Raw genomic sequence first — 13794 nt, forward strand, 5'->3', positions numbered from 1 at the left:
ATGCCGACATCATACGCTGTCTTATTAGGAAAGATTGCTAGTTAAGCCCCTTAAACTTTCTTCTCTCTTTTTTGGACAGTTTAACCCCTTAACGACCGAGGACGTGCAGGGTACGTCCTCAAAAAAAAGGCAGTTAATGCCTGAGAACGTACCCTGCACGTCCTCGGTGTGGAAAGCAGCTGGAAGCGATCCTGCTCGCTTCCAGCTGCTTTCCGGTTATTGCAGTGATGCCTCGATATGGAGGCATCCTGCAATAACCCCCCTTGGCCATCCGATGCAGAGAGAGCCACTCTGTGGCCCTCTCTGCACCGGACATCGGTGGCCGGTATCGTTGGTGGGTGGGAGCAAGTCTGGGAGGCGGGTGGGCGGCCATCGATGTGCCCAGTGGAGTGGAGGGGGGCGGGATCGGGGGCGGGATCGGGGGCGGGAGGGGCGGGAGCGCGCACGGGAGCGCGCGCGTGCACGGGGGGCGGCGGGCGGGCGCGTGCACGGGGCGGGAACGGGAGGGAACCGCTACACTACAGAAAAATCAAGTTTCAAAAGTACTTCAATTAACTTTTTGAAAGCTGTAAATAACAGCTAAGAGATGTGGAAGGGGTGGGGGGTTGATCTTGGGGGGGGGGAAGCTACACTGCAGAAAAGGGTTTTTTTTTTTAAAAAAAGGCACATTTTTTCACTAAACTGGGTACTGGCAGACAGCTGCCAGTACCCAAGATGGCGCCCATTAAGGCAGAGGGGGAGGGTTAGAGAGCTCTTTGGTGGGGGATCAGTAAGGATGGGGGCTAAGGGGGGATCCTACACAGCAGCATATGTAAATATGCTAAAAAAACAAACAAAACAAATATAGCTTTTATTTTAGTACTGGCAGAGTTTCTGCCAGTACTTAAGATGGCGGGGACAATTGGGGGGTGGGGGAGGGAAGAGAGCTGTTTGGGAGAGATCAGGGGGTCTCATGTTTCAGGTGGGAGGCTGAGCTCTACACTAAAGCTAAAATTAACCCTGCAAGCTCCCTACAAGCTACATAATTAACCCCTTCACTGCTAGCCATAATACACGTGTGAAATGCAGCGGCATTTGGCGGCCTTCTAATTACCAAAAAGCAACGCCAAAGACATATATGTCTGCTATTTCTGAACAAAGGGGATCCCAGAGAAGCATTTACAACCATTTGTGCCATAATTGCACAAGCTGTTTGTAAATGATTTCAGTGAGAAACCTAAAATTGTGAAAAATTTAACGTTTTTTTTAATTTGATCGCATTTGGCGGTGAAATGGTGGCATGAAATATACCAAAATGGGCCTAGATCAATACTTGGGGTTGTCTACTACACTACACTAAATCTAAAATTAACCCTAGAAGCTCCCTACATGCTCCATAATTAACCCCTTCACTGCTGGGCATAATACACGTGTAGTGCGCAGTGGCATTTAGCAGCCTTCTAATTACTAAAAAGCAACGCCAAAGCCATATATGTCTGCTATTTCTGAACAAAGGGGATCCCAGAGAAGAATTTACAACCATTTAAGCCATAATTGCACAAGCTGTTTGTAAATAATTTCAGTGAGAAACCAAAAGTTTGTGAAAAAATTTGTAAAAAAGTGAACGATTTTTTGTATTTAATCGCATTTGGCGGTGAAATGGTGGCATGAAAAATACCAAAATGGGCCTAGATCAATACTTTGGGATGTCTACTAAAAAAAAATTATATACATGTCAATGGATATTCAGAGATTCCTGAAGCATATTAGTGTTCTAATGTAACTAGCGCTAATTTTGAAAAAACATAATTTATGCTTACCTGATAAATTCCTTTCTTCTGTTGTGTGATCAGTCCACGGGTCATCATTACTTCTGGGATATTATCTGCTCCCCTACAGGAAGTGCAAGAGGATTCACCCAGCAGAGTTGCTATATAGCTCCTCCCCTCTACGTCACCTCCAGTCATTCGACCAAAGACCAACGAGAAAGGAGAATCCAAGGGTGTAGTGGTGACTGAATTATAATTTAAAAAATATGTACCTGCCTTAAAAAAACAGGGCGGGCCGTGGACTGATCACACAACAGAAGAAAGGAATTTATCAGGTAAGCATAAATTATGTTTTCTTCTGTTATGTGTGATCAGTCCACGGGTCATCATTACTTCTGGGATACCAATACCAAAGCAAAAGTACACGGATGACGGGAGGGATAGGCAGGCTCGTTATACAGAAGGAACCACTGCCTGAAGAACCTTTCTCCCAAAAATAGCCTCCGAAGAAGCAAAAGTGTCAAATTTGTAAAATTTGGAAAAAGTATGAAGCGAAGACCAAGTTGCAGCCTTGCAAATCTGTTCAACAGAGGCCTCATTCTTAAAGGCCCAAGTGGAAGCCACAGCTCTAGTAGAATGAGCTGTAATTCTTTCAGGAGGCTGCTGTCCAGCAGTCTCATAGGCTAAACGTATTATGCTACGAAGCCAAAAAGAGAGAGAGGTAGCAGAAGCTTTTTGACCTCTCCTCTGTCCAGAAAAAACGACAAACAGGGAAGAAGTTTGTCGAAAATCTTTAGTTGCCTGCAAGTAGAACTTGAGGGCACGAACTACATCCAGATTGTGTAGAAGACGTTCCTTCTTTGAAGAAGGATTTGGACACAAGGATGGAACAACAATCTCTTGATTGATATTCCTGTTAGAGACAACCTTAGGTAAGAACCCAGGTTTAGTACGCAGAACTACCTTGTCTGAGTGAAAGATCAGATAAGGAGAATCACAATGTAGGGCTGATAACTCAGAGACTCTTCGAGCCGAGGAAATAGCCATTAAAAATAGAACTTTCCAAGATAACAATTTTATATCAATGGAATGAAGGGGTTCAAACGGAACACCCTGTAAAACGTTAAGAACTAAGTTTAAACTCCATGGCGGAGCAACAGATTTAAACACAGGCTTGATCCTAGCTAAAGCCTGACAAAAGGCCTGGATGTCTGAATTTTCTGACAGACGCCTGTGGAACAAGATGGACAGAGCTGAGATCTGTCCCTTTAATGAGCTAGCCGATAAACCCTTTTCTAAACCTTCTTGTAGAAAAGACAATATCCTAGGAATCCTAACCTTACTCCAGGAGTAATCTTTGGATTCACACCAGTATAGGTATTTACGCCATATTTTATGGTAAATCTTTCTAGTAACAGGCTTCCTAGCCTGTATCAGGGTATCAATAACCGACTCAGAAAAACCACGTTTTGATAAAATCAAGCGTTCAATTTCCAAGCAGTCAGCTTCAGAGAAGTTAGACTTTGATGTTTGAATGGACCCTGAATCAGAAGGTCCTGTCTTAGAGGTAGAGACCAAGGCGGACAGGATGACATGTCCACTAGATCTGCATACCAAGTCCTGCGCGGCCATGCAGGCGCTATTAGAATCACTGATGCTCTCTCCTGTTTGATTTTGGCAATCAATCGAGGGAGCAGCGGGAAGGGTGGAAACACATAAGCCATCCTGAAGTTCCAAGGTGCTGTCAAAGCATCTATCAGAACCGCTCCCGGATCCCTGGATCTGGATCCGTAGCGAGGAAGTTTGGCGTTCTGGCGAGACGCCATGAGATCTATCTCTGGTTTGCCCCAACGTCGAAGTATTTGGGCAAAGACCTCCGGATGAAGTTCCCACTCCCCCGGATGAAGAGTCTGGCGACTCAAGAAATCCGCCTCCCAGTTCTCCACTCCCGGGATGTGGATTGCTGACAGGTGGCAAGAGTGAGACTCTGCCCAGCGAATTATCTTTGATACTTCTATCATTGCTAGGGAGCTTCTTGTCCCTCCCTGATGGTTGATGTAAGCTACAGTCGTGATGTTGTCCGACTGAAACCTGATGAACCCCCGAGTCTTTAACTGGGGCCAAGCTAGAAGGGCATTGAGAACTGCTCTCAATTCCAGAATGTTTATTGGCAGGAGACTTTCCTCCTGACTCCATTGTCCCTGAGCCTTCAGAGAATTCCAGACAGCGCCCCAACCTAGAAGGCTGGCGTCTGTTGTTACAATTGTCCAGTCCGGCCTGCTGAACGGCATCCCCCTGGACAGATGTGGCCGAGAAAGCCACCATAGAAGAGAGTTTCTGGTCTCTTGATCCAGATTCAGAGTGGGGGACAAATCTGAGTAATCCCCATTCCACTGACTCAGCATGCACAATTGCAGCGGTCTGAGATGTAGGCGTGCAAAGGGTACTATGTCCATTGCTGCTACCATTAAGCCGATCACCTCCATGCATTGAGCTACTGACGGGAGTTGAATGGAATGAAGGACACGGCATGAATTTAGAAGCTTTGTTAATCTGTCTTCTGTCAGATAAATCTTCATTTCTACAGAATCTATAAGAGTCCCCAAGAATGGAACTCTTGTGAGAGGCAAGAGAGAACTCTTCTTTTCGTTCACTTTCCATCCATGCGACCTTAGAAAAGCCAGAACTAACTCTGTATGAGACTTGGCAGTTTGAAAGCTTGAAGCTTGTATCAGAATGTCGTCTAGGTACGGAGCTACCGAAATTCCTCGCGGTCTCAGAACCGCTAGAAGGGCACCCAGAACCTTTGTGAAGATTCTTGGAGCCGTAGCCAATCCGAATGGAAGGGCTACAAACTGGTAATGCCTGTCTAAGAAGGCAAACCTTAGATACCGGTAATGATCTTTGTGAATCGGTATGTGAAGGTAAGCATCCTTTAAATCCACTGTGGTCATGTACTGACCCTTTTGGATCATGGGTAAGATTGTCCGAATAGTTTCCATTTTGAACGATGGAACTCTTAGGAATTTGTTTAGGATCTTTAAATCCAAGATTGGCCTGAAAGTTCCCTCTTTTTTGGGAACCACAAACAGGTTTGAGTAAAACCCTTGTCCTTGTTCCGACCGCGGAACCGGATGGATCACTCCCATTAATAATAGATCTTGTACACAGCGTAGAAACGCGTCCTTCTTTATTTGGTTTGTTGACAACCTTGACAGATGAAATCTCCCTCTTGGGGGAGATAATTTGAAGTCTAGAAGGTATCCCTGAGATATGATCTCTAGCGCCCAGGGATCCTGAACATCTCTTGCCCAAGCCTGGGCGAAGAGAGAGAGTCTGCCCCCCACTAGATCCGGTCCCGGATCGGGGGCCCTCGGTTCATGCTGTCTTAGGGGCAGCAGCAGGTTTTCTGGCCTGCTTGCCCTTATTCCAGGACTGGTTAGGTTTCCAGCCTTGTCTGTAACGAGCAACAGCTCCTTCCTGTTTTGGTGCAGTGGAAGTTGATGCTGCACCTGCTTTGAAATTCCGAAAGGGACGAAAATTAGACTGTCTAGCCTTAGCTTTGGCTTTGTCTTGAGGTAGAGCGTGGCCCTTACCTCCTGTAATGTCAGCGATAATTTCTTTCAAACCGGGCCCAAATAAAGTTTGCCCCTTGAAAGGTATATTAAGTAATTTGGACTTAGAAGTTACATCAGCCGACCAGGATTTTAGCCACAGCGCCCTACGTGCCTGAATGGCGAATCCTGAATTCTTAGCCGTAAGTTTGGTTAAATGTACTACGGCCTCCGAAATGAATGAATTAGCTAGTTTAAGGACTCTAAGCCTGTCCGTAATGTCGTCCAGCGTAGCGGAACTAAGGTTCTCTTCCAGAGACTCAATCCAAAATGCTGCCGCAGCCGTAATCGGCGCGATGCATGCAAGGGGTTGCAATATAAAACCTTGTTGAACAAACATTTTCTTAAGGTAACCCTCTAATTTTTTATCCATAGGATCCGAAAAAGCACAGCTATCCTCCACCGGGATAGTGGTGCGCTTAGCTAAAGTAGAAACTGCTCCCTCCACCTTAGGGACCGTTTGCCATAAGTCCCGTGTGGTGGCGTCTATTGGAAACATCTTTCTAAATATTGGAGGGGGTGAGAACGGCACACCGGGTCTATCCCACTCCTTAGTAACAATTTCAGTTAATCTCTTAGGTATAGGAAAAACGTCAGTACTCGCCGGTACCGCAAAGTATTTATCCAACCTACACATTTTCTCTGGTATTGCAACAGTGTTACAATCGTTAAGAGCCGCTAAGACCTCCCCTAGTAATACACGGAGGTTTTCCAATTTAAATTTAAAATTTGAAATATCTGAATCCAATCTGCTTGGATCAGAACCGTCACCTACAGAATGAAGCTCTCCGTCCTCATGCTCTGCAAACTGTGACGCAGTATCAGACATGGCCCTAGAATTATCAGCGCACTCTGTTCTCACCCCAGAGTGATCACGCTTGCCTCTTAGTTCTGGTAATTTAGCCAAAACTTCAGTCATAACAGTAGCCATATCTTGTAATGTTATCTGTAATGGCTGCCCAGATGTACTAGGCGCCATAATATCACGCACCTCCCGGGCGGGAGACGCAGGTACTGACACGTGAGGCGAGTTAGACGGCATAACTCTCCCCTCGCTGTTTGGTGAAATTTGTTCAATTTGTACAGATTGGCTTTTATTTAAAGTAGCATCAATACAGTTAGTACATAAATTTCTATTGGGCTCCACCTTGGCATTGGAACAAATGACACAGGTATCTTCCTCTGAATCAGACATGTTTAACACACTAGCAATAAACATGCAACTTGGTTACAATCTTATTTAACAAAAACGTACTGTGCCTCAAAGAAGCACTAAACGATTAAATGACAGTTGAAATAATGAACTGAAAAAAACAGTTATAGCATCACTCTTTAAAAACAACACAACTTGTTAGCAAAGGTTTGTTCCCATTAGTAAAGTAACACTAATTAAATTTTAAACATAAAAATCACAGAGCAACGTTTTAAAACACAGTCACTACATAAGTCTCACAGCTCTGCTGAGAGAATCTACCTCCCTTCAAAGAAGTTTGAAGACCCCTGAGTTCTGTTAGAGATGAACCGGATCATGCAGAAAATACAAGTGTAACTGACTGGAAATTTTTGATGCGTAGCAAAGAGCGCCAAAAACGGCCCCTCCCCCTCACACACAGCAGTGAGAGAGAAACGAAACTGTCATAATCAAAACAAGCAAACTGCCAAGTGGAAAAATAATGCCCAAATATTTATTCACTCAGTACCTCAGAAATGCAAACGATTCTACATTCCAGCAAAAACGTTTAACATGAATAAAATACCTATTAAAAGGTTTAATGTACTTTTACAGAGTAATTCCGGTGAAATACCATCCCCAGAATACTGAAGTGTAGAGTATACATACATGTCATTATAACGGTATGGCAGGATTTTCTCATCAATTCCATTCAGAAAATAAAAACTGCGACATACCTCAATGCAGATTCAACTGCCCGCTGTCCCCTGATCTGAAGCTTTTACCTCCCTCAGATGGCCGAGAAACAGCAATATGATCTTAACTACTCCGGTTAAAATCATAAGAAAAACTCTGGTAGATTCTTCTTCAAACTCTGCCAGAGAAGTAATAACACGCTCCGGTGCTATTGTAAAATAACAAACTTTTGATTGAAGTTATAAAAACTAAGTATAATCACCATAGTCCTCTCACACCTCCTATCTAGTCTTTGGGTGCAAGAGAATGACTGGAGGTGACGTAGAGGGGAGGAGCTATATAGCAACTCTGCTGGGTGAATCCTCTTGCACTTCCTGTAGGGGAGCAGATAATATCCCAGAAGTAATGATGACCCGTGGACTGATCACACATAACAGAAGAAATAATGGTTTGGAAATAGCAAAGTGCAACTTGTATTTATGGCCCTATAACTTACAAAAAAAGCAAAGAAGATGTAAACATTGGGTATTTCTAAACTCAGGACAAAATTTAGAAACTATTTAGCATGGGTGTTTTTTGGTGGTTGTAGATGTGTAACAGATTTTGGGGGTCAAAGTTAGAAAAGTGTGTTTTTTTCAATTTTTTCCTCATATTTTATAATTTTTTTTATAGTAAATTATAAGATATGATGAAAATAATGGTATCTTTAGAAAGTCCATTTAATGGCGAGAAAAACGGTATATAATATGTGTGGGTACAGTAAATGAGTAAGATGAAAATTACAGCTAAACACAAACACCGCAAAAATGTAAAAATAGCCTTGGTCCCAAACGGACAGAAAATGGAAAAGTGCTGTGGTCATTAAGGGGTTAAGAAGCAGCATCAGCTGCTTAATAAATGGAGCCCAATATTGTGAACCATCCCAGAACCGTAGTCAATGCTTATGCTCCTAGCGTTCTGCTTATATCAATGTTTTGTTAGCTAAAGTAATGCACATGTCTACTCCTTTCCCTGTCAATGGGTTTTTCATTACTGTCTTTTATTTTATTCAATTTAATGTAGGCTCTTTTTTTTCAGGTTTTGGAAGAAAGGAGAACCAAATGATTATAGCAGTAATGAAGACTGCGCTCATGTTTGGACCTCTGGAGAGTGGAATGATGTACATTGTACCTATGACCAGGCTTATGCTGTTTGTGAGATGAAACTAAGTTGAAATTCTATATTAGGGTTTAGTTACTAAACAATCCACGAGTATAAAGAATCCACAAGTATAAAGAATTCACGAGTATAAAGAAATTGGATATTTGTTTTACAATCTATACCTAACTAAAAATAAAGAAATGAATTTAAAAAAAAAGGTTTCAGGTCAGTGTAAATGGTATTTTAACTAAAATAAGTATTGTTGCTTGCAAGACAGCTAAGTGATGTTTTTTCATATAATATTCTAAGGGCTAGATTACAAGTGGCGCGGAAAACTTTGCTAGAATTAAGCTTTTTACGCTAGTCGTGTTGCGTTCATGTTACAATTTTAAAAAACATATTTTGCGCAAGCGGGAACTCCGAATAGCACAAAAATCCTAACTTAAATGATTGCATGCTCGCATGTTTGCATTCCCCATAGAAATCAATAGAGAAAAAAAAGGTTGAAAAATGTGAATTATGCAAAATATTAAAAATCAGAAAAAAATACAGAAATAATAATATAGAAAATAATAATGATATAAATAAAGAATCGATACGGGGTTAGCTTGGGTATAATTAGACCAATATAGACATAAGTAGTGAAGGTCTGAGGATCTAAGTGTGTCTAAGGAGCTAAAGGGCTATGGATCATATAGCCAATAAATATACAGAATATTATACTCAATGAAAAAACAGCGAAATAAATAAGTGTTAATTATTAGCAGTGGGAAAATGGGTGCAAAGAAATTAAAAAATTAATATGCATAAAAACACAAGAATCACAAAAAATACAAAAACATAATACGACGACAATACTGTGATAAAAATGTGTGAATGGCGTTGAACACAATAATGTATGATGTATAGCACTAAACCAATCAACAAAATGACCAATATAACAAATTGGCTTAAGGCCACTAAAAGAGTGCCGGCACACTTAAAAACTAAAACAACTAAAAAAAGAGATCTCTAAAAATTAGTAAGTATAAACGTCCATGGGCCAACACTTATGGTTCTAATTCGTTAAATATCATTAGGACCACAAGTGTTGGCCCATGGACGTTTATACTTACTAATTTTTAGAGATCTCTTTTTTTAGTTGTTTTATTTTTTTATTTTTTAAGTGTGCCGGCACTCGTTTAGTGGCCATAAGCCAATTTGTTATATTGGTCATTTTGTTTATTGGTTTAGTGCTATATATCATACACTATTGTGTTCAACACCATTCACACATTTTCCCACTGCTTTTAATTAACACTTATTTATTTCACTGTTTTTTCATTGAGTATAATATTCTGTATATTTATTGGCTATATGATCCATAGCCCTTTAGCTCCTTAGACACACTTAGATCCTCAGACCTTCACTACTTATATCTATATTGGGCTAATTATACCCAAGGTAACCCCTTATCGATTCTTTATTTATATCATTATTATTTTCTATATTATTATTTCTGTATTTTTTTCTGATTTGTAATATTTTGCATAGTTCACATTAACTGTCATTTAATTGAGGTGTTTTGACACATTATCCGAATTGTATATTTCCTTTATTCGCTGATGATATATTTTATAGGAACTCTTCTAGAATATATTGTATTCTTCCTGTCTTATAATTGTCCTTTTGGGCTGATCCCAGTATGGACCTTTTATTAGATTTTTATCCGTGTACATTATTTTTATTTTATCCTTATACTAGTACTATTTTATGATATATTGTATTCTTACATTTTATCGCATCTTGAGAGATCGTTCCCTATAAATAAATATATAGGTTTCATTAACTATTTGACTTATTGATCTGAGTTTATTTGTCTACCTGTTTAATTGGTATAGTAATTTTGTCCCCATAAGCAAATTTGACATTGTTTGGTTTTTCCAGTTGGCTTTGCCACCTCTTTTTTAAATACCTGTGTAATTCTTTATTCCATTTGACTTTAAAAACGGACTTGGCTTTAGACCACCTAACGGCTTACGCTGACTGTACGCTACTGAGAATTATCAATATATCCATGCTCAGCGCAAGGTGCTAAACTACTGAGACTTTTTTCCCCTAAATACAGCATCAGATTTTTAAAAAAATATTTATTTTATTATGGTTGTATGCACCTGCAAATCCTTAAAGGGACAGGAAACTCCAAATATTTATTTCACGATTTGGATATAACATACATTTTTAAACAACTTTAAAATGTTCTTTTATTATCAAATATGCTTCACTCTCTTGTTATCCTTTGCTGAAGGAACAGTATTGAACTACAGACAGCTAGATGAACACATCTAGTTAGCCAATCACAAGAGAACAATGTGTGCAGGTACCAATCACCAGCTAGCTCCCACTAGATTAGGATATTTGCATATTCATTTTCAACAATGGATACCAAGAGGCCAATTTGAAACATTTGAAAAAAGAAGTGATTTTAAATATGCTGGGGACAAATAACCCAGATTACATGTAACATTGTATAGATACCACAAGTAATACTTTACTTGTTAGAACTCCTGATTTGCCAGTACGAGGCTAAAATGTTTATAAATGTTCCGGATAGACGACAAGCTATATTCAAGTTCCAAGTTCCAGTGAAATTTGTAGTTCTAAGATCTGTTTAGTACATTTCAATAATAAAAACCAATGAAAAACACAAACCAGACAACAATATAAATCATGTACAAATAAAGCTTTATTTAAAAAAAAAACAAAAACAAATTTCTGCCTTTAAATTTGTGTTTTCATTTTCTAGCAATAATATTAGTTATCAGTGTTAAAGGGATAGTAAACCCCAACATTTTCTTTTATGATTCAGATAGAACAGACAATTTTAAACAACTTTCCAATTTTTTTCTATTATCAAATTTGCTTTATTCTCTTGTTATCTATTGCTTAAGGGACAACATTGCACTACTGACAGGTAGCTGAAAATATCTATTTAGCCAATCACAAGAGACAAATATGTGCAGGCACCAATTAGCAGCAGCTCCCACTAGTGTATGATATGTGCATATTCATTTTTAACAAGGGATAATAAGAGAACAAAGCACATTTGAAAATAGAAGTGATTTTAAGGGTCTTAAAATGACACGCTCTATCTGAATCATGCAAGTTTAATTTTGACTTCCCTATCCCTTTAATAACAAAAACAGAATACAAAAAAGTGAGCCATCTGAGAGGCTACGGGTAGTCAGAAAGCCAGGTAATTCCTTGGATTACCCGGGTAAACCTGACATTTAGTGGCTGTGGGTAAAGCCAGATGTAATGTTATTCCCCCATCTACACTATTTTTTTTTTGCCTCTGCCTGGGGGGTTCAAGGAAGGCACCCCGCCAATCCTTTGGCATCCACCCCAAGTGAACCTCCCAATCGGAGGCAAAAAAGATAGTGAAGATGTGTGAATTACAGTGCATTGTATATATGTTTGATGCAGTGATTCGATACACTCTGAGAAGATTTATCATGCTACCACAGCCGCTTGGGTAATGTCAGTGTAATGCTAGGATTATTAAATTTCTTACTTTACCCGCAACACATATATATATATATATTTATATATATATATATATAGGTTTCCAAAATGATCTGCACTCCCAGTATCCAACTCAAATAGCAGCAGCCAGGGTGCAAAGTCTATAATTAAAATATGCGGTATTGCAATAAAAGAATGCACTCTGGATTTCCATAAAAAATTACTTATTTATCAAAACGATATAAAGAGGGAGAAAGCATGACGGTTCGATGCCCAACTGGCATCTTTATCAAATGTCCCCAGTTCTTAGAGTAGAAACATCACCAACATGATGTCCCAAAGGAAGTCTGTTTAAAATTGAAAGCATTCAACCTTATATACCCCTACCTATGTGAGCAATTGATTAGAAGCACCTGTCCACAAACACGTTACTGGAAGATGCGCTGCGTGCACAATATGAAAAACACGCCGCACTTCAGGGTGGGTGTCTCATTTGATTTCCATTGGATATCGTCAGTGGTCAGCCAAGCCAATGGTTGATTAGATTGAAGAACCGCATGGCTAATTAGCATATTTACTCAGCCGCTAAATGAGCAGGCCCATATGCTGTCAGCATCAATAACACATTTTAGGATGATCTGTCAGTATTAGGACAATCAGCGGTCAGATGATACACACAACTGGATATATCCTGATACATCCTCCCCTGTGGGAAACTAATCTCCATGTATGTGCCCCACATTAGCTTAGTGGGTCATCTTGTTGTCACTCTGTTATACGAAGCAAGTTGTCCATCTCATCATGTGTAGCCACATTCATTCAGCTCATGTTATATGTTAAAACTTCTGTGTTATGTAGGAATGAGACATAATTTTCATTAGTGAATCATCCATATTTGATGCACATTTGATAAAGTTACTCACAGTGGGGGTATAACCCAATTTGAATGAGATATAATAGAGATTAAAAACAATAGTTCCCAAATTGCACACAATAGGATATTGCATGTGTCACCAGAGGGTTTTGATGTGTAGATAATGATACATTAAAAGTCAGACTGCTAGTGTCTATTTTGATGCTAGATGCACAAACTTCTGAAAGGATCAAAATCCAATTTTACATTAAGTCCCTTAGGGGTCACTGTATCCAACATATAAATCCATCTGGACTCCAGTTGGAGTAACATTCTAGCACGGTCCCCACCTCTTCTTTGGGAAGGAATGTGATCAATCACTATTGTCCGAAGACTTAACAGATTGTATCTGTGAGTAGCAAAGTAACAGGCCACTGGTAGGTCTGACTCTCCATTTTTGATCGCCTCCCTAATGGAACATCTGTGGTTGGCCATTCTTTCTTTAAAGAGTTAAATGAATACAGCACTAAAACAATATATCGGTGCACGTGAAGACAAAGGGAGACTGCCTACTCCCCCATTAGCTACAGCATCCGAATATTACCGGGTAAGGAGGATCCTGAGGGGATTACGTATGAGCACTTGTCCTACATTGCTAAAGGATAACCAAGATTGCTGTGACAAATTTGATGCAATCCTTAACAAGTGCTCTTACGATATCATGGTGCTGACGGTTGAGACACTGCTGAAAGAAATGGAGCTGCAGGAGGAAAAGATCAAGGGAGACAAAAAAGAGTTGTCTAAATCGATGACTCTGGAAGAATTTGAGCAATTGGAAAAGAATATAGAGGAACAAATCAATTTACAATAGCAAGAAATCAAACAAAGAAAATGTACCAAGTTCACAAAAGATGAGGATGGCTAAAAACAAGGCAAGGTTTACAAGTGGCGCATGGGTAACTATGGAAACTGGAATCACTTTGGCTGGAGAGATAGGTGAAAGCCCAATCACCAGCAGGCATGTCAGTAGGACACAATGAACAAATCCAATACCTCGGATGTTCTCTT

At 40.1% G+C, this 13794-nt stretch overlaps 1 protein-coding gene across 2 annotated transcripts in view; it reads left to right on the forward strand.

Moving 5' to 3' along the window:
• Window positions 1-8586, forward strand: part of LOC128663537 (hepatic lectin) — a 95748-nt gene extending 87162 nt beyond the window's left edge. For both annotated transcript variants that reach the window (XM_053717910.1, XM_053717911.1), the window contains exon 7: window positions 8307-8586. In XM_053717910.1, coding sequence (XP_053573885.1) covers window positions 8307-8442 — 136 coding nt within the window. In that variant the 3' untranslated portion in view covers window positions 8443-8586. The remainder of the gene's footprint in view (window positions 1-8306) is intronic.
• The last annotated feature ends 5208 nt before the right edge of the window (window positions 8587-13794 follow it).

The sequence above is a fragment of the Bombina bombina genome, chromosome 6, assembly GCF_027579735.1.
Source record: "Bombina bombina isolate aBomBom1 chromosome 6, aBomBom1.pri, whole genome shotgun sequence".
NCBI lineage: Eukaryota > Metazoa > Chordata > Amphibia > Anura > Bombinatoridae > Bombina > Bombina bombina.